A 17,251-nucleotide genomic window follows, 5' to 3' on the forward strand; every position below is an offset into this window, starting at 1 on the left:
ATTCCAGTACTTGAGAGGCTGAGACAGGAGGATCGGGGTCCAGGCCAGCCTCAGCAATGTAGTGAGACCCTGTTTCAAAATAAAGAATAAGCCGGGGGTGGTGGCGCACGGTTGTAATCCTTGCGCTTGGGAGTCTGAGACAGGAGGATCGCACAGGTTCGAAGCCAGCCTCAGCTACTTAGTGAGGCTCTCAGCAGCTTAGTGAGACCCTGTTTCCAAATAAAATATAAAATAGGTCTGGGAGTATAGCCCAGAGGTAGAAAGCCTCTGGGTTCTACCAAAAAAACAAAAATAATAAGCCGGGCGTGGTGGCACACGCTTGTAATCCCTGCGCTTGGGGGGCGGAGACAGGAGGATCGCGCAGGTTCGAAGCCAGCCGCGCTGGTTTAAGAGACCCTGTTTCCAAATAAAAATATAAAAAATAGGTCTGGGAGTGTAGCCCAGAGTTAGAAGGGTTTCCAGGACCCCCAGTACCACCAAAAAATAAAAAATAATAATAATAATAAGAAGAAGAATAAGAATAAGAATAAAGAATAAAATCAGGCTGGGGGTGTAGCTCAGAAGAACACCCCTGGTTCCAATCACCAGGACCAAAAACTAGGGAGGGGGATGTACTCAGGTCGGGGAGATGCTCCCAAGGGAGGCTGGTATTAGGGACAGGGGAAGAAGAGAGGTTCATGGGGAGATTCTCATAAGAGGCGGAGAAATAGTTACTAAATGGGCTCACGTCGCTGAGCACAATCCTGCCACTGGAGTCCTTCACCAAGAAATTTCCATCCTGGACTGGCAGGCGCACGGTCTTATTCACCTTCCTCCCCAGGGGGTTATAGACAGTGACCTGAAACTGGGAAGGAGGGGTGGGGAGGCACTGGATTGCAGCAGGCCTTCTCCAAACCGCCCACCAGGGTGGCAGCGTCCCAATTCTGTCTTGGCCTTGGAGGACAAGCCATCACTGTCCCTGTCCTCCCCTGGCTCTGCTATGCCCCAAGCAAGCTCGCCCCAGGATGGTCCTCCAAAACCGGTGATGCTTCCGCCCTATGGAAAGCATCGGCCCAAGCCCCCTCTTCTTCGCCAAGCCCCGCGGTCCGCAGGATTCTGCCCGCTGGGTACCACCCACAGAAAGAGGTGGCCCCGCCCCGCCTTGGCGTACTTTTTTTAAAGTCTGGCTAGGCGGGCAAATGCTGATGTTGAGTTCCCGGCAGAAAGAGAAGTCCTCCTTGGAGCCACTGAGCCGCGCCAGCGCGTTGCGCAGGAGAACCTGAAGAGGATTGCACAGCAACCTCACCGCGGGTCTCCACCCGGCCCGGGCAGGTCTCCGACCCTCCCCCACAGAGGCCACGCCCCTCCAGGCCCCGCCCCGGATTCCACCGCTTCTTCCCAAAGCCCAGATGCCGCCCCTCCAGTATCCACCCTGCAAGCCTGGCCCCAGCCAGCCCCTTAACTCCGCCCCATCCACATCTCTGCTTAGGAGACCCCACCTGCTGCCCTAGACCACGCCCATTCTCGTCTCGACCCCGCCTCCCTAGGCCCCGCCCCTGAAGACCTTTCCAGGCCTCATCCTATTGCCCTAGACCACGCCCATTCTCTCCGCCCCTCCTATCCCAAGCCAAGGCCCTTCCTGTGTCCGCCCCTTCTCTCCCAGGCTCTGCCCCACGCACCTCGCAAGGACCCCAGCCCTCGGCCAGCTGACGAGCATAGTCGTCTGCCACGTGCTGCTTCGAAGTACCGCTGACCGCGTCGTGGTGCTGGAGCACCGCCATCGCCTCATCTACGGACAGACACTGAGTCAGGTGGGGTCTCCGCAGAACTTAGCCCTGACCCCAAGGAGATGGGAAAGGGTCCGTGCGGGCAGGCTGGATCCTTAGGAACTTTATTTTATTTTATTTATTTACTTTTGGTGCTGGGAATTGAACTCAGGAGCCTTCTACCTCCAAGCTACATCTCCGACCCTACTGTATTTTTTATTTTAAAACAAGGTCTCGCTAAATTGCAGAAGCCCTCACTAGCTCAGGCTGGCCACGAACCTGTGATCCTCCTGTCTTGGCCTCCCAAATGCTGGGATTACAAGCGTGCGCCACCACGTTCAGCTGCTTTTAGAGACTTTAGTTAGTTAGTTAGTTAGTTAGTTAGTTAGTTTTGGTGGTACTGGGATTCCTGGAAGCCCTTCTACCTCCGGGCTACACTCCCAGACCTATTTTTACATTTTTTTTTTGGAAACAGGGTCTCTTAAGCCAGCGTGGCTGGCTTCGAACCTGCGCTATCCTCCTGTCTCTGCCTCCCAAGCACGGGGATTACAAGCGTGCACCACCACGCCCGGCTAGCTTTTAGGGACTTTAAATTCGTGAGGCTGGCCTCAATCCTGTGATCCTTTTGTCCCAGCCCGAGAGACATAGATACTGGGATTATAGGTATGCACCACCACACTTTTTTTTTTTTTTTTTTTTTTTTTGATGGTGGTGGTGGTGGTGATGATGGCACTTGGGATTGAACTCAGGGGCATTCTACCTCTGAGCTACGCCCCCAGACCTATTTCATTTTTTTGTTTTGTTTTGTTTTAAAACAGGGACTCACTAAATATCTGAGAATCTCTCTAAATTGCAATTTGAGGCTTGCCTCAAACCTAGGACCCTCTAGTCTCAACCTCCCAAGTACCAGGATTAAAGATGCACACCACCACACTCTGCTGACCTTCGGAGCTTTAAGAGGGACTTGAGAGGGTGGTCTAGGGCCGTTCCTAGCGTCAGCTGTACCCCTGTCCCCTCATGGGCCCAACACCTACTGAGGGGTGCACTGGCTCCTGTTCCATAGGGTCCCACGTTGGCTGCTGGACCCGCCAGTGCCTCCAACTGGTTGCACACCTGGGGAGCAAAAGGGTGTTGGGGCACCAGGTCCAGCTGGCCTCCTGGGTTGCCCCGTGGAGCCTGGCGCCCACCCACCTGCAGGAAGTTGTAGCTGAGACGCTCATAACGTTTGAGGGCCGGCCTGCTGGAAAAATAGCCAGTCCAGAACATGTGGGCACCGTCTGCGTAAGGGAAGAAGTCGTCGTCCTTCACCGACCTGCAGCGGCAGGAGCACTGAGGTACATCAAGAGCCACGGGCATGCCCACCCCCTCCCCAGCTCCCCAGCTCCCCCAAATACCAGGTGAGGTTGGCCTTGTTCAGCTCCCAGAGGTAACAGGCAGGGGTGGAGTACAGAACATTGACGCGACTCCCATTCGCCTGCTGCTGGGAGGAGGAGTGTGTGAGCCCTGGGGGGTCTCAGCCTTCCCAAGGCCCACAGATGTGCACATGTTGAGACCAAACCAGAGGTCCAGTGTGAAAGCAAATTCTAGCCAAAGCCAGACATTATGGTCCCTGAACGGATTTCAGGGATGATTCCAAGAGTAAACCTGAAACTGTATTCAACCTCATTTTTTCCAAGTTGAGGATTTTGATTTCCTGAGCTCAAGCAATCCTTGCCTCAGCCTCCCAAGTAGCTAGGACTGCAGGCGTGACAGGCCACTGCGCCCAGCTGGTATACTAGACTTTTTTTTTTTCTTTTTTGGTACTGGTGACTGAACCCAGGGGCATTCTACCTCCAAGCTCCCCCAACTCCAGCCCTATTTATTTTTTACTTTGAAACAGGGTCTTAGTTGGTGAGGCTGGCCTTGAACTTGCAATCCTTTGGTCTCAGCCTCCCAAATCCTAGAATTACACCTTCCCTCTAGGTGATTTATAATACTTGTCCCAGTGTAAATGCTATCTATATACATAGTCGTACCATATTACACTGCATTTTTAGGAGGAAAATGACAAGAGTCTGTACATATTCAGCACAGATGCTTTTTGTTTTTGTTTTTGTGGTGCTGGGGATGGAGCCCAGAGGCATTCTACCTCTGAGCTCCATCCCCAGCCCTATTTGTTATTTTTTATTTTGAAACAGGGCCTCACCAAGTAGCTGAGGCTGGCCGAGAACCTGGATCTTCCTGTCTCAGCCTCCCAAGTACTGGGATTACAAGTGTGGCCCATCATGCCCAACTAGAGATGCAATTTTTGTTTCCCAGTTATTTTTATCCCAGATGGTTGAATCTGCAGGTGCAAAACCTGTGGATAAAGAGGGCTGACCGTTCAGTTACAAACACACAGTTCATTCACCATTCCTCTATATGCCCGGATTGTAGGTGTAATGTGAAATCAAAGAGGCCAGTCTCCACCCTCACAGGATTCCCAGCCAAGTGGAGGAGGGAGACATTGAGCGCAGATGGTCAGGTGGTTACAGTCCACCTGGATTCGGCATCGCGGGTGTTCATGGGAGTTGCCATGAGCACGGGAAAGAGCAAGGGCTGTGCCTGTGGTGTAGTGGAGGCTTCCTGGAGGAGGAGGCACAGCAGGAGGTGTTTTAAAGGAGAAGCAGATAGATTTCAGCTAGGAAGAGTCATGACACCAGAGATAGGGTGTGGCTTGGTGGCAGAGTGCCTGTCTAGCATGCTTGAGGCCCTGGGTTCTGTTCCCAGAAATGCAAATGAAGAAGGAGAAACAACCTGAAGAGAGAAACAGTGTGAGAAACTGTTCTAAGTCTCAAAAATATTGGCTTAGGGATTTATAGCTTTTGCTTGCTCTGACAAAAGACTGCCTTTCTTGAGGAAACCAAAGACAGTGACCGCAATGCCCCTTAGCTAAGCTATTTCCTCCTGTTTTACTACAGCTTTGCTTGCTCTGCTTAAAGGTGGAAGACCACGCCGGGCGTGGTGGCGCACGCTTGTAATCCCAGCACACGGGAGGCTCAGACAGGAGGATCGCCCGGGTTCAAAGCCAGCCGCGGCTGCTTAGCGAGGCTTTCAACAACTGAGTGAGACCCTGTTTCCAAAGAAAGTATAAAATAGATCTGGGAATATAGCCTGGAGGTAGAAAAGCCCCTGGGTTCCACCCCCAGTACCACCACCACCACAACAACAAAAAGCCGGAAGACCACCTCCAGGAGGTTGCTGGAGACAGCATCTTCAGCTCCTCTTGCAAAAACTGCCAGATAACAACTTATCTCCCAAAGCATTCCTAACCCTGTGCTCTACTCCTTAGCCAGAGACAATGATTTGATGACCAGCCTTCATTCTCAAACCTATAATAAAAGGAAGCCGTGGGCTTTGCTGGAGGAGTTTGACTCCCTTGCCTTCTCTCCTGTCGCCTCTTTGAGACCAGGAATAAAGTCTCCAGAGCATGGATTTCATTGCTTCATCCTGTGTCCTGCTGATACAGAGCCCAGCAATGCGGAAGAGGGGAAAATAACAAACATGTGATCGCAGAAGCCAAGTCAGAGATGCCGTGCGCGGCTTGCTCTGGAAATGGAGGGAGGGAGCGGCTGTGAACCAAGGACTGCAGGCAGCCTTGAGCAGGAAAAGCAAAGACACATAATCTCTCCTGAGCTCTGCCAACACCTCCGCTCTTGCCAGGGAGACCTGGCAACAGAAATAGACTCCTAACCCACAGAAATGGAAGACCACATGTATGTTTTGAGCTGCAAAGTTCAAAATTTGCTATGGTACAATAGAAGACTAAGATAGCACCCATAACTTTGCACACAACCCAGCCACAGGTACACGACATGTTGCTATGGTTTGGATACAGAATTTGCCCCAAAGGCCCATGTGCTGAAGCCTTGGTCCCAAACCTGATGCTCTTGGGAGTTAGTGGAACCTTTAAGTGGTGAGGCCCACTCAAGGGTCTTTAGGCCATTTACATCCACAAAGGGTCAGTGGGACCACAGGCCTTTCCTCTTCCTTTCAACCTGCCTCTTGCTCTCACAGCGATGTGCTGCCTCCTCACAGGCCCAAAGGCAAAGGGCCGAGAGATCATGGCCTGAGACTCCAAAACTGCTGACCAAAACAACCCTTTTCTCTCTCTCTCTCTCTCTCTCTCTCTCTCTCTCTCTCTCTCTCTCTCTCTCTCTCTCTCTCTCTCTCCCCCTCCCTCCCTCCCTCCCTCCCTCCCTCCCTCCCTCCCTCCTCTTTCTCTCTCTCTCCACTAAGGTTTATCACCAGCCCTATTTTATTTTGGCCAAGTATGCTGGCACATGCCTGTAATCCCAATACTTGAGAGGCTGACACAGGAGGATCAAAGGGGTTTGTGTGTGTGTGTGTGGTCCTGGAGATTGAGCCCCAGGGCATTCTACCTGAGCTACATGCCCAGCCCTATTTTATTTTTATTTAGAAACAGGGTCTTATTAGGCCGATGAGAATCTCACTACTTGCTGAGGATGTCCTCAAACCTGTGATCATCCTGTGTCAGCCTCCTAAGAACTAGGATGACAGGCAAGCATCACCACACCTGGCAGATGGCAGGTTTGAGGCCAAACTCAGCAACTTATCAATACTCTCAGCAACCCAGTGAGACCCTGTTTCAAGACAACAACAGCTGGGTGTGGTGGCACATGCTTGTAATCCCAGCATTTGGAAGGCTGAGACAGGAGGATCGAGGTTCGAGGATAGCCTCAGCTACCATTTAGTGAGGCGCTTTGCAACTCAGTGAGACCTTGTTTCAAAGTAAAAAGAATAAAAAGTAGGGCTGGGGGTGTAGCTTAGAGGTAGAATATCCCTGGATTCCATCCCTAGTACCACAAAAACAACAACAACAAAAAAAGTTAAGGGCTGGGGATGTAGCTCAAAGGCAGAATGCCTCTGAGTTCAATTCCAGTATCACCCACATTTTTTTTCTTTTTTTTTTTTTTTTTTCCCAGTACTGAGGATGGAACCCAAGGGCATTCTACTTCTGAGCTACACCTCCAGCCCTATTTTTTATTCTGGTTTTGTTGTTGTTGGTCTTTTTTATTTTGTTTTGTTTTGTTTTGTTTTGTTTTGTTTTGGTGGTACTGGGGATGGAACCCAGGGGCCTTCTACCTCCCAGACCTATTTTATATTTTTTATTTGGAAACAGGGTCTCTTAAGCCAGCTGAGGCAGGCTCCGAACCTGCGCAATCCTCCTGTCTCCACCTCCCAAGTGCAAGGATTACAAGCGTGCACCACCACCACCGGCTTTATTCTGTATTTTGAAATAGGGTTTCACTGAGTTGTAAAGGGCCTCACCAAGTAGCTGAGGCTGTCCGTGAACTGCGATCCTCCTGTCTCAGCCTCCCGAATGCTGGGATTACAAGTGTGCCATCACACCCAGCACACAAAATTTTTTTTTTTTTTTTTTTTTTTTTTTTTTTTGCGGGTTTGGGGATGGAACCCAGGGGCATTTGACCTCCGAGCTACAGCCCCTGCCCTATTTTTTATTCTTTATTTTGAAACCGGGTCTCACTGAGTTGCAGAGGCCTCACTAAGTAGCTGAGGCTATCCGCGAACTGCGATCCTCCAGATCTCAGCCTCCCGAATGCTGGGATTACAAGCGTGCGCCACCACGCCCGGCTACAAAAAAATTTTTGAGACAGAGTTCACTCAGTTTCCCAGGCAGTCCTGGAATTTGTGATCCTCCTGCCTCAGGCTTTTAGCAGCTGAAATTCTTTTTTTTTTTTTTCCAGGTCTGGGGATGGAACCCAGAGGCATTTGACCTCCAAGCTACACCCCCTGCCCTATTTTTTATTCTTTATTTTGAGACTGGGTCTCACTGAGTTGCAGAGGGCCTCACTAAGTAGCTGAGGCTGTCCGCGAACCACAATCCTCCGCTCTCAGCCTCCTGAATGCTGGGATTACAAGCGTGTGCCACCACACCCGGCTTAGCAGCTGAGATTCTAAGTGTACAACACCATGCCACTCTCTTCCTTTTTTTTTTTTTTTTTTTTTTTTTTTGTCCTGTACTGGGAATCGAACCCAAGGGCATTTAGCTTCCAAATTATATACTCAGTCCTTTTTATTTTGAAACAAAATCCTACAAAGTTGCTGAAAGTCTCCCTATGTTGCTGAGGTTGTCCTTGAACATGTAATCCCGTATTAGCCTATAAATACTGGATTACAGGTATGTGCCACTGTACCCATCTACCTTTTCATTTTTTTTTTTTTTTTTTCAGTACTGGGGATTGAACCCAGGGGCATTTTACCTCCAAGCTACACCCTAGCCCTATTTTATTCTTTATTTGGAAACAGAGTCTCACTAAGTTGCTGAGAGCCTCACTAAGTAGCTGAGGCTGGCTTCGAACCTGTGTGATCCTCCTGTCTCAGCCTCCCAAGCGCTGGGATTACAAGCGTGCGCCACCACGCCCGGCTCCTTTTTCTCCTTATAAGTTGATTACTTTAGGCATTTGTTATAGTGATAGAAAGCTGATCACCACACATTTGCCTATGAGTACCACAGAGGAGCACACTGACCTGCTCATTGACCAGCCGGATGAGCTTGTCGAGGTTCTTAAACCACATGTTGGCATTCTCATACTGGAAGTCTGAACCCATCGTCATCACAGTGTGGTTGGTGCGGTAGTGCCAGCCCTGCAGGCAAGAGAGGTGTCTTCAAGGCGTTCTGGATCACCCGAGTCTACCTGTGTCTTAGTATATACGCAATCAATAATATATGTCAGAAGCCAAGCGTGGTGGTGCACGCTGGTAATCTCAGCATTTAGGAGGCTGAGACTGGAGGATCATGGTTGGCGACTAGCCTCAGCTACTTAGTGAGGCCCTCTGAAACTTAGTAAGACCCTATTTCAAAATAATGAATAAGAGCCGGGCATGGTGGTGCACACTTGTAATCCCAGCGCTTGGGAGGCTGAGACAGGAGGATCACACAGGTTCGAAGCCAGCCTCAGCTACTTAGTGAGGCTCTCAGTAACTTAGTGAGACCCTGTTTTCAAAAACAGGTCTGGGAGTATAGCCTGGAGGTAGAAAGCCTCTGTGTTCCACCCCCAGTACCACACACACAAAAAAAAAGAATGAATAAGAAATAGGGCTGGGGTATAGCTCATAGGTAGAATGCCCCTGGGTTCCACCCCAGTACCACAAAAAAAAAAAATATATATATATATATAGATAGATAGATAGATAGATACACACATACATACATACATACACACACATATACATATATATATGTAATGTCAGGCCAGGTGTGGTGGTGCACTCTTTTAATACCAGCATTTGGTAGGCTAAGACAGGAGGATCACAGTTCACAGAAAGCCTCAGCTACAGCCAGGCAGTGTGCATGCTTGTAATCCCAGCGTTTGGGAGGCTGAGACCGGAGGATTGCGGTTCTCAGACAGTCTCAGCTACTCAGTGAGACACTGTTTCAAAATAAAGAGTAAAAATTGGGCAGGGAATGTAGATCGAAGGTCAGATGCCTCTGGGTTCCATCCCCAGACCCACAAAAAAGGAAAAAAAAAAAAAAAAGCCTCAGCTACTTAGGCCATTTACAACTCGGTGAGACTCTGTTTCAAAATAAAGAATAAAAAATAAGGCTGGGGGTTTAGCTCAGTGGTAGAATGTCCCTGGGTTCCATCCCCAGTACTACAAAAAAAAAAAAAAAAAGAATATATGTCAGAGCTGGGCATGGTGGTGCACACTTGTAATACCAGTGCTTAGGAGGCTGAGACAGAAGGATCGCAAAGGTTCGAAGCCAGCCTCAGCTACTTAGTGAGGCTCTCAGCAACAAACAGGAGACCTGTTTCCAAATAAAATATAAAATAGGTCTGGGAGTGTAGCCCAGAGGTAGAAAGCCCCTGGGTTCCATCCCCAGTAACACACACTCACACACACACAGAAGTATATGTCAAAACCAGAAATGGGGTGCACACCTGTAATCTCAGGACTTGGGAGGCTGAGACAGGAGGATCGCAAGTTCAAGAACAGTCTCAGCAATTTAGCAAGATTCTCAGCCTAGAGGGGCCCCGTTTCAAAACATTTTTTGTTTCAGGACCGGGGATTGAACCCTGGGGCATTCTACCAATGAGCTACATCTCTGGCCTTTTTTTTTTTTTTTTTTTTTCAGGTCTGGGAATGGAACCCAGGGGCATTCGACCTCCGAGCTACAGCCCCTGCCCTGTATTTTTTATTCTATATTTTGAAACCGGGTCTCACTGAGTTGCAGAGGGCCTCACTAAGTAGCTGAGGCTGTCCGCAAACTGCGATCCTTCGGTCTCAGCCTCCCGAATGCTGGGATTACAAGCATGCGTCACCTCGACCAGCTGCCTTTTTTTTTTTTTTAATTCTTTTTTTTTTTTTTTTTTTTTTTTGGTGGTACTGGGGTTCCTGGAAGCCCTTCTACCTCCGGGCTACACTCCCAGACCTATTTTTACATTTTTTTTTTGGAAACAGGGTCTCCTAAGCCAGCGCGCGGCTGGCTTCGAACCTGCGAGATCCTCCTGTCTCTGCCTCCCAAGTGCGGGGATTACAAGCGTGCGCCACCACGCCCAGCTTTAATTCTTTATTTTGAAACAGGGTTTCACTAAATTGTGGAGGGCCTCACTAAGTAGCTGAAGCCAGCACAAATCTGTAATCCTCCTGTGTCAGCCTCCCAAATGCTGGCATTACAAGCATGCGCCACCACACCCAGCTTCAAAACAAAAAATTTAAAAAGGGCTAGGGGTGTACTTGGAGGTAGAATGTCCCTGGGTTCAATTCCCAGTATCCTCCCCCAAAAAGAGAATATATGTGGGAGCCTGGAGTGCCCTTGCATTCAATCCCCAGTATGACATACAAAAAATATGGGCTGTGGCACATGGGAAGGACATAGGATGAAATGTCCAGTGAGTGCCAAGCTGTTCTCTGGGGCCACTAAGAGGAGGCACAGAGGTGCTGTCACATGCTGTCTCAGGCATTCTTGGTTTTTTTTAATTTTCTTTTATCCTTTTTTCTTTTCTGTTTTTTTTTTTTTTTCTTTTTTCTTTTTGGAACTGGAGGTTGAACCAAGAGGCATTCTGCCCCTGACCTACACTCCCAGCCCTATTTCATTTTTTGTTTTGAAACAGGGTCTCACTGAGTTACTGAAGGCCTTGCTAAGTTGCCGAGGGCATCCTTAGCTCAGCCTCCCAAGTACTGAAATTACGCGTGTGCAGCACTATGCTCAGGGTTTCTTGTTTGTGTGTTTTTGTTTCTGTTTTGTGGCACTGGAGATGGAACCCAGGAGTGCCCTGCCACTGAGATTTATCCCCAGCTCTTTTTATTTTTAATTTATTTTTATTTTATTTTATTTATTTATTTATTTATTTTGATGGTACTGGGGTTCCTGGAAGCCCTTCTACCTCCGGGCTACACTCCCAGACCGTTTTTTTTATTATTATTATTATTATTATTATTATTATATCATTATTATTATTATTATTATTATTATTATTAATTTGAAGACAGGGTCTTTTAAGCCAGAGAGGCTAACTACAAAACTGTGCAATCCTCCTGTCTCCGCCTCCCAAGCGCGGGGGATTACAAGCGTGTGCCACTAACGCCCGGCTTTATTTTTAATTTAAAGACAGACTGTCACTAAGTTGCCTTGGAGCTGTGAGCTTCCTGCCTTAGCCTCATGGGTGCTATATTATAGGCACTCACCACCGCTCCCAACTCCTGCAGGAATGGCAAACCCCAGGGGGAAACGGTGACAAGGGCAGCATAAGGACCATTCAGGACACGTTCTCATGGCCCTCAGAGGCTCCCCTGAACATGGGAAGGGCTCAGTGCACGGTGCACACTGGCCTGTCAGGTTCTGGACATCAAGGTTACCTGTTCAGTAGCTTGATTCAAGAAGTAATTGACCAGCGCCTTGGCGTTGTACTCAGGGCTGCGGGCATCTTCCACTATGGGCTTGTCCTTACATAGCACATCCCAACACAGTCTTTCCGGCGGGTTGTAATTATTGGGCAGCACACCTATAGGCCACACCAGGTTCAGGGTGTGCCCAGCACCCCAGACCTGCCCCGGTGTCCAAGCCTGCCATGTCCCACCCAGAATGGGCTTCAGAATCTATAGGCTAGGTGCAAAAGGAAGAAGCACTTACCTCATTTGCAAATTATTCATAATTTTAAGATCGTAACTGCAGATCATTAAGTCAAGCCCTTCTGAGCCTGGCGATCTCTGTAATTGGTCGGCCTGCACCCGCTCTACCCTCTCACCAGTGAAGAGGTCAGCCGTGGGGGGCGTCAGGCTAGTGCTGGCTCTCCACACCTGCTCCATCTCCAGGTTCTTCCACCGCAGTAGTTTATCTTGATAATCGATACGCCCCAAGAAGAAGCCATCAAAGCCCATCTAAGGGTAGAGCAGGAGGGGCATCTAAGGGTAGAGCAGCCCTCACTACCATGCTCCACCCAGCTTTGGAAGGACAGGTCAGAGCTCAGGTACAAAGGAAGTGGAACCAGTCCTTCGGGGGCTGGGACAGGAGGACCACAGATTCAAGGCCAGCCTCAGCAATTTAGCAAGATCCTGTTTCAAAATAAAAAATAAGCTGGGCGTGGTGGTGCACGCTTGTAATCCCAGCATTTGGGAGGCTGAGACTGGAGGATCGCGGTTTGCGGACAGCCTCAGCTACTTAGTAAGGCTCTCTGCAACTCAGTGAGACCCTGTTTCAAATTAAAGAATAAAAAATAGGGCTGAGGGTGTAGTTTGGAGGTCAAATGCCCCAGGGTTCCATCCCAAACCCGCAAAAAATAAAAAATAAAAAGGGCTGGGGGTGTTGCCTGAAGGTAGAATGTGCCTGGGTTCAAGCCCCAGGTAGCAAAGAAAACGAAAGGAAAGGAAGGAAGGGGAGCCAGGCTTGGTGGCACACACTTAAAATCCCAGTATTTGAGAGGCTGACACAGGAGGATCGCAGTTTCAAGACCAGCCTCAGCTACTTAGTGAGGACCTCCACAACTTAGTGAGACCCTATTACAAAAAAAGGAATAAAAAATAGAGCTGGGAGCCGGACGTGGCAGCACACACTTGTAATCCAGAATTTGGGAAGCTGAGACAGGAGGATTCTCGGCCAGCCTCAACTACTTAGTAAGGCCCTCAGCAACTCAGTGAAACTTTGTTTCAAAATAATAATTAAAAAAAATAGGGCTGGGGGTATAGCTCTTAGTTAGAATGCCCCTGGGTTCCATCCCTAGCACCAAAAAAAAAAAAAAAAAAAAAAAAATAGGGCTGTGAGTGTAGCTCAGAGGTAGAATGTTCCTGGGTTCAATCCCCAGTACCACAAAAAAGGAAAGGAAGGAAGGAAAGGAGGGAGGGAGGGAAACTAAGGAGGCCTCCAGTTTATCCCCAAGCTTGGGTAGAAACAGGAGGGAAGATGCAGGCAAAAAGTCAGAACCCTCCCCGTCCCCAGCTTGGTGAAAGCCGTAATGAGGCCTTCCTTCTTCCTCAGCCTGAAGACATAGATCAGTGAGCACACGCATAATGAAACTGATTAGAAAACCAGGTAGGAAGCCAGGCATGGTGGCACCTTGTGATCCCAGGACTTGGGAGGACGAGACAGGAGGATTGCAGATTCAAAGCCAGCCTCAGCTAGTGAGGCCCTCTGCAACTTAGTGAGACCCTGGTTCAAAATAAAGGGGGATGGGGGTGTAGATCAGAGGTAGAATGCCCCTGGGTTCAATCCCATTTTGCAAAAAAATAAAGTAAAAGCAGGTAGGGAACTGGGGTTGTAGCTCGGTGGTAGAGTTCTTGCCTAGCATGCATGAGGCCCCAGGTACCATCCCCAGCACCAGCTGGAAAAGCAAGGTAAGCCCTGGCCTGCCACCTAGTTTGTGGAGGAGCCAAGATCCTCACCTTTGGGACGGGCCAGAGTTCTAGGAGGGCCAGTCATAGGATGGGGCACTGCCAGGCTAAGGACAGTGCAAAAGGCACATTATCCACCAGGCTCAATTCACCCTGGGGGCTGGTTGTGCAAGATTGCAGGGAAACACCAGGGCTTGAGCTGTTGAGGGAGAAGTGGATTCAGTGGAAAGGCGGGCCCAAGGGAGGTCTGTGTAGTACCTGGGCGAACAGGGAGGCTTGTTCCCGAGAGTGACCGAAGGGGTCGATGTGCCACGCCACACGGGGGCGCCCGTCGTTGCCGAATGCGTCCTCCAGGAAGCGCAGCCCGAGTGTCATTTGGTCCACGATAGCACCGTAGTGAGTGGCTGCCTCGTCATTCATCACCCAGCCTCCATTGGCAAACTCCAGGCGCCCTGAGCAAGGAATGGCAGGCCGTGGCAGCTGTTAGGAACTGGACAGGATGTGTGTTGCTGGGGTGGGAAGGCCTGCCTGGGAGGCAGCGTGGGTACTCCAAGGCCAGTGTAGCAAGGTTTGGCCAAGAAGGCTCCTTGCAAGGCAGGCTGTTCTGAGAAGCCACTAGAAGTGGACCCTTGCAAGGTACATAGGAGTTCTCCAAATAGCTACTTGGGAGACTGAGGCAGGCAGTTCACAAGTTTAAGACTGCCCTGGGCAACTTACCCAGGCCCTGTCTCAATAAATAAATAAATAAATACATACATACATACATACATACATACATACATACATACATACAAAGGGCTAGGGATGTGGCTCAGTGGTAAAGGGCTCCTGGGCTTAATCCCCAGTACCAAAAGAGAAAAAAAATTCTCCAAATAAGAGACTTCAGGCGGGTGAAACAACATGCACTCGTGGCCAAAACATGGCGTAACAGAACCAAAGAAACCAAGCCTGCAGAAACAGAAGCGGGGTGGGCTTCCTCTTTTCACTTCCTTGGGGCAGGCTCACCCTGGCGCACCAAGTTCCTCACGGCTTCCTGTGTCTCATTTGTCTGCTGGTGCCACCAGCGGGAGAAGAAAGCGATCTCCACATAGATGAAGCGACGGGTGGGCTCAGCCAGCAGGGAGGAGATGACGGAGTCCAGGATGTACTGCACCCCAGCGTGCTGGATATTATTCCTGGCTGTGGACAGGGGTCAGGCAGTCAGGGAAGGCACAGCCAAGGGGACATTCCTTGACATGCACTGCCCCCACCCTCTAAATTCCAGGTCCCCAGGAGGAAATAGGGTCAGGGTCCAGTCCCCACCCTTGACTTACTGCCGTAAAAGTACTGGTCCACCGTCTTGAGCCAGCCCACGTCATCATGTGTGTGGGCTACCAGGTGCACGTTGAGCATGTTTGGCTGCACTCTGGGACATGTCTGCACAGGGACCCCAAACACACACACACACCCACACCCTGTTAGTAACCGTGGAGCTGAGGTAGGCTGGAAGTGGGGCGCCAGGTGGAAGAAACACAAGATAAGTCTTTGTGTGTGTGTTGGGCACATTCAGGGTGATATGGCTGTATATATTTATTTTTATTTTTGGTACTAGAGATTCAACCTAAGGGCTTTCTACCTCTGAGATATACACCTAACCCTATTTTTTTTTTTTTTTTTTTTTTTTTTTTTTGCAGTACTGGGGATGGAACCCAGGGGCATTCTACCTCCAAGCTATACCCCAGCCCTATTTTTTTTTTCTTTATTTTGAAACAGGGTCTCACCAAGTTGCCAGGAACCTCACTAAATAGCTGAGGCTGGCCACAAACTGCAATTCTCTGGAATGCTGGGATTACAAGCATGTGCCACCATGCCCGGCTTATTTTTTATTTTGAAACAGGATCTCACTAGGTTGCTGAGGGCCTCAGCAAGTTGCTCGGCCTTTCAAGTACTGGGTTTACAAGTCTGCCCAGCTGTAGACTATTTTGCACATTATTATTATTATTATTATTATTATTATTATTACTACTACTACTACTACTACTACTACTACTACTACTGTGGTACTGGGGATAGAACCCAGGGGCATTCTACCTCAGAGCTATACCCCCCAGCCCTCTTTATTTTAAAACAGGGTCTCACTGGGCATGGTGGCCTATGTTTGTAATCCCAGCATTTGGGAGGCTGAGACAGGAGGATCCTGGTTCGTGGACAGCCTCAGCTACTTAGTGAGGCCCTTTGCAACTCAATGAGACCCTGTTTCAAAATAAAAGATAAAAGCAGGAGGATCACAGTTCGTGGACAGCCTCAGCTACTTAGTGAGGCCCTTTGCAACTCAATGAGACCCTGTTTCAAAATAAAGAATAAAAAATAGGACTGGGGGTGTAGCTTGAAGGTAGAATGACCCTAGGTTCCATCCCTAGTACTGAAAACAAAGAAAAGAAAAGAAAAGAAAAGAAAAGAAAAGAAAAGAAAAGAACGGAGTCTAAATTGAAGAGGGCCTTACTAAGTTGCTGAGGCTGGTGCAAACCTGAGATCTTCCTGTCTCAGCCTCCCAAGTACTGCAATTACAAGTGTGGGCCACCAAGCCCAGCCGACTGTTTTTTATTCTGAAACAGGATCTTGCTAAATTACTGTTTGCTGGTGAGGACCGTTGTTATCTCCTATCTCAGCCTCCACGTATTGGGATTACAGATGAAATATGTGCCACCAGCCCTGGCTTACAAAGTAAGTCTTGCTCTCCAAGGAGCTCAGCGCATTAGAGAAACTACCACCGATTTCGTGCAGAAAGGAGGTCCTCCCAGGAAGGACACGCACATAGTTGTTCTCACAGATATCACTCCCATTTTGCACAACCCTGAAGTAATAAAGGGTTGCTCTCATTAGCACCCTGGAGAAATAATCACAGCAGTGGCGGAGGCAGGCAGCCACCCTAGGAGTGGACGGTGTTCTGCCTAGTTTTAGGACGAGAGCACAGAAGCCTGGAGCTGGAAGTACAAGAGGTCAGAGTGGAGCAGCAGGCAGGCTAACTCCAGCTCCGCTCTCAGCCAGACGCTCTCCAGCCCCTCCTCGCCCCTCCGACCAAGTCCAAGGAAGCGGCCGGAGACCAGGGGTGATCGGGTGCAGCCCGGTTCTCAGAAGCGAGCAGCCAGACTTCTCAGTGAAACAAAGCACGCACTCGGACCACACTGTCGCATCAGTAGCCGTTCACTAGACACCCACAGTTCACCCAGTCACACCTCCGGACCTTACTCGGGGCTTCGCCGGCCCTGCTCACCTCGTATCCCGCGGCCCGAGCGCCGGGCGCCGCCAGCAACAACAAAAATAGAAAGGAAACTGGCGGGATGGGCGGCCGCAGGGCGCGAGAGCTAGTCCCGGGCTCCGCCGCGCCCCGGCAGTCGCCAGCGCGGATCACCCAAGCCAGCTCGCCGGGACCCATAGCTCTGCAGCGGCAGCGGCCTCCGGGGTCTCTACTGCCGCGCGAACGCTCCACCCCAGAGCCGGCCGGACCAATCGGAGCCTTAGGGGGCGTGTCCAGGGAGGTGCCAGCTGCGTCACGGGATGAGGTTTCAGCCTGAGGTGCTTCTGCAATCAATGGAGTTTAGGAAATTGCAGCGTATGCCACCCTCCGGGTACTGTTAGGGTCAAAGCACCTTTAGCATTTAGCCCTGGGGCTTTAGAGTGCCTGTGTCCCCATGGGA

General features: G+C 49.8%; 1 protein-coding gene across 1 annotated transcript in view; it reads right to left on the bottom strand.

The window, feature by feature from the left end:
• MAN2B1 (mannosidase alpha class 2B member 1) overlaps positions 1 to 16,989 on the bottom strand; it is a gene marked incomplete at both ends in the record, with an annotated part of 33,766 nt that extends 16,777 nt beyond the window's left edge. Inside the window, 13 exons of the mRNA XM_080715381.1 lie at positions 728 to 844; positions 1,151 to 1,258; positions 1,659 to 1,768; positions 2,780 to 2,858; positions 2,937 to 3,057; positions 3,140 to 3,225; positions 8,277 to 8,393; positions 11,607 to 11,752; positions 11,996 to 12,128; positions 13,833 to 14,026; positions 14,580 to 14,753; positions 14,888 to 14,990; positions 16,828 to 16,989. Of these exons, the coding sequence (XP_080571507.1) occupies positions 728 to 844; positions 1,151 to 1,258; positions 1,659 to 1,768; positions 2,780 to 2,858; positions 2,937 to 3,057; positions 3,140 to 3,225; positions 8,277 to 8,393; positions 11,607 to 11,752; positions 11,996 to 12,128; positions 13,833 to 14,026; positions 14,580 to 14,753; positions 14,888 to 14,990; positions 16,828 to 16,989 (1,650 nt within the window). The remainder of the gene's footprint in view (positions 1 to 727; positions 845 to 1,150; positions 1,259 to 1,658; positions 1,769 to 2,779; positions 2,859 to 2,936; positions 3,058 to 3,139; positions 3,226 to 8,276; positions 8,394 to 11,606; positions 11,753 to 11,995; positions 12,129 to 13,832; positions 14,027 to 14,579; positions 14,754 to 14,887; positions 14,991 to 16,827) is intronic.
• Between the last annotated feature and the right edge of the window lie 262 nt (positions 16,990 to 17,251).

The sequence above is a fragment of the Muscardinus avellanarius genome, assembly GCF_963383645.1.
Source record: "Muscardinus avellanarius genome assembly, chromosome: 18".
Lineage (NCBI taxonomy): Eukaryota > Metazoa > Chordata > Mammalia > Rodentia > Gliridae > Muscardinus > Muscardinus avellanarius.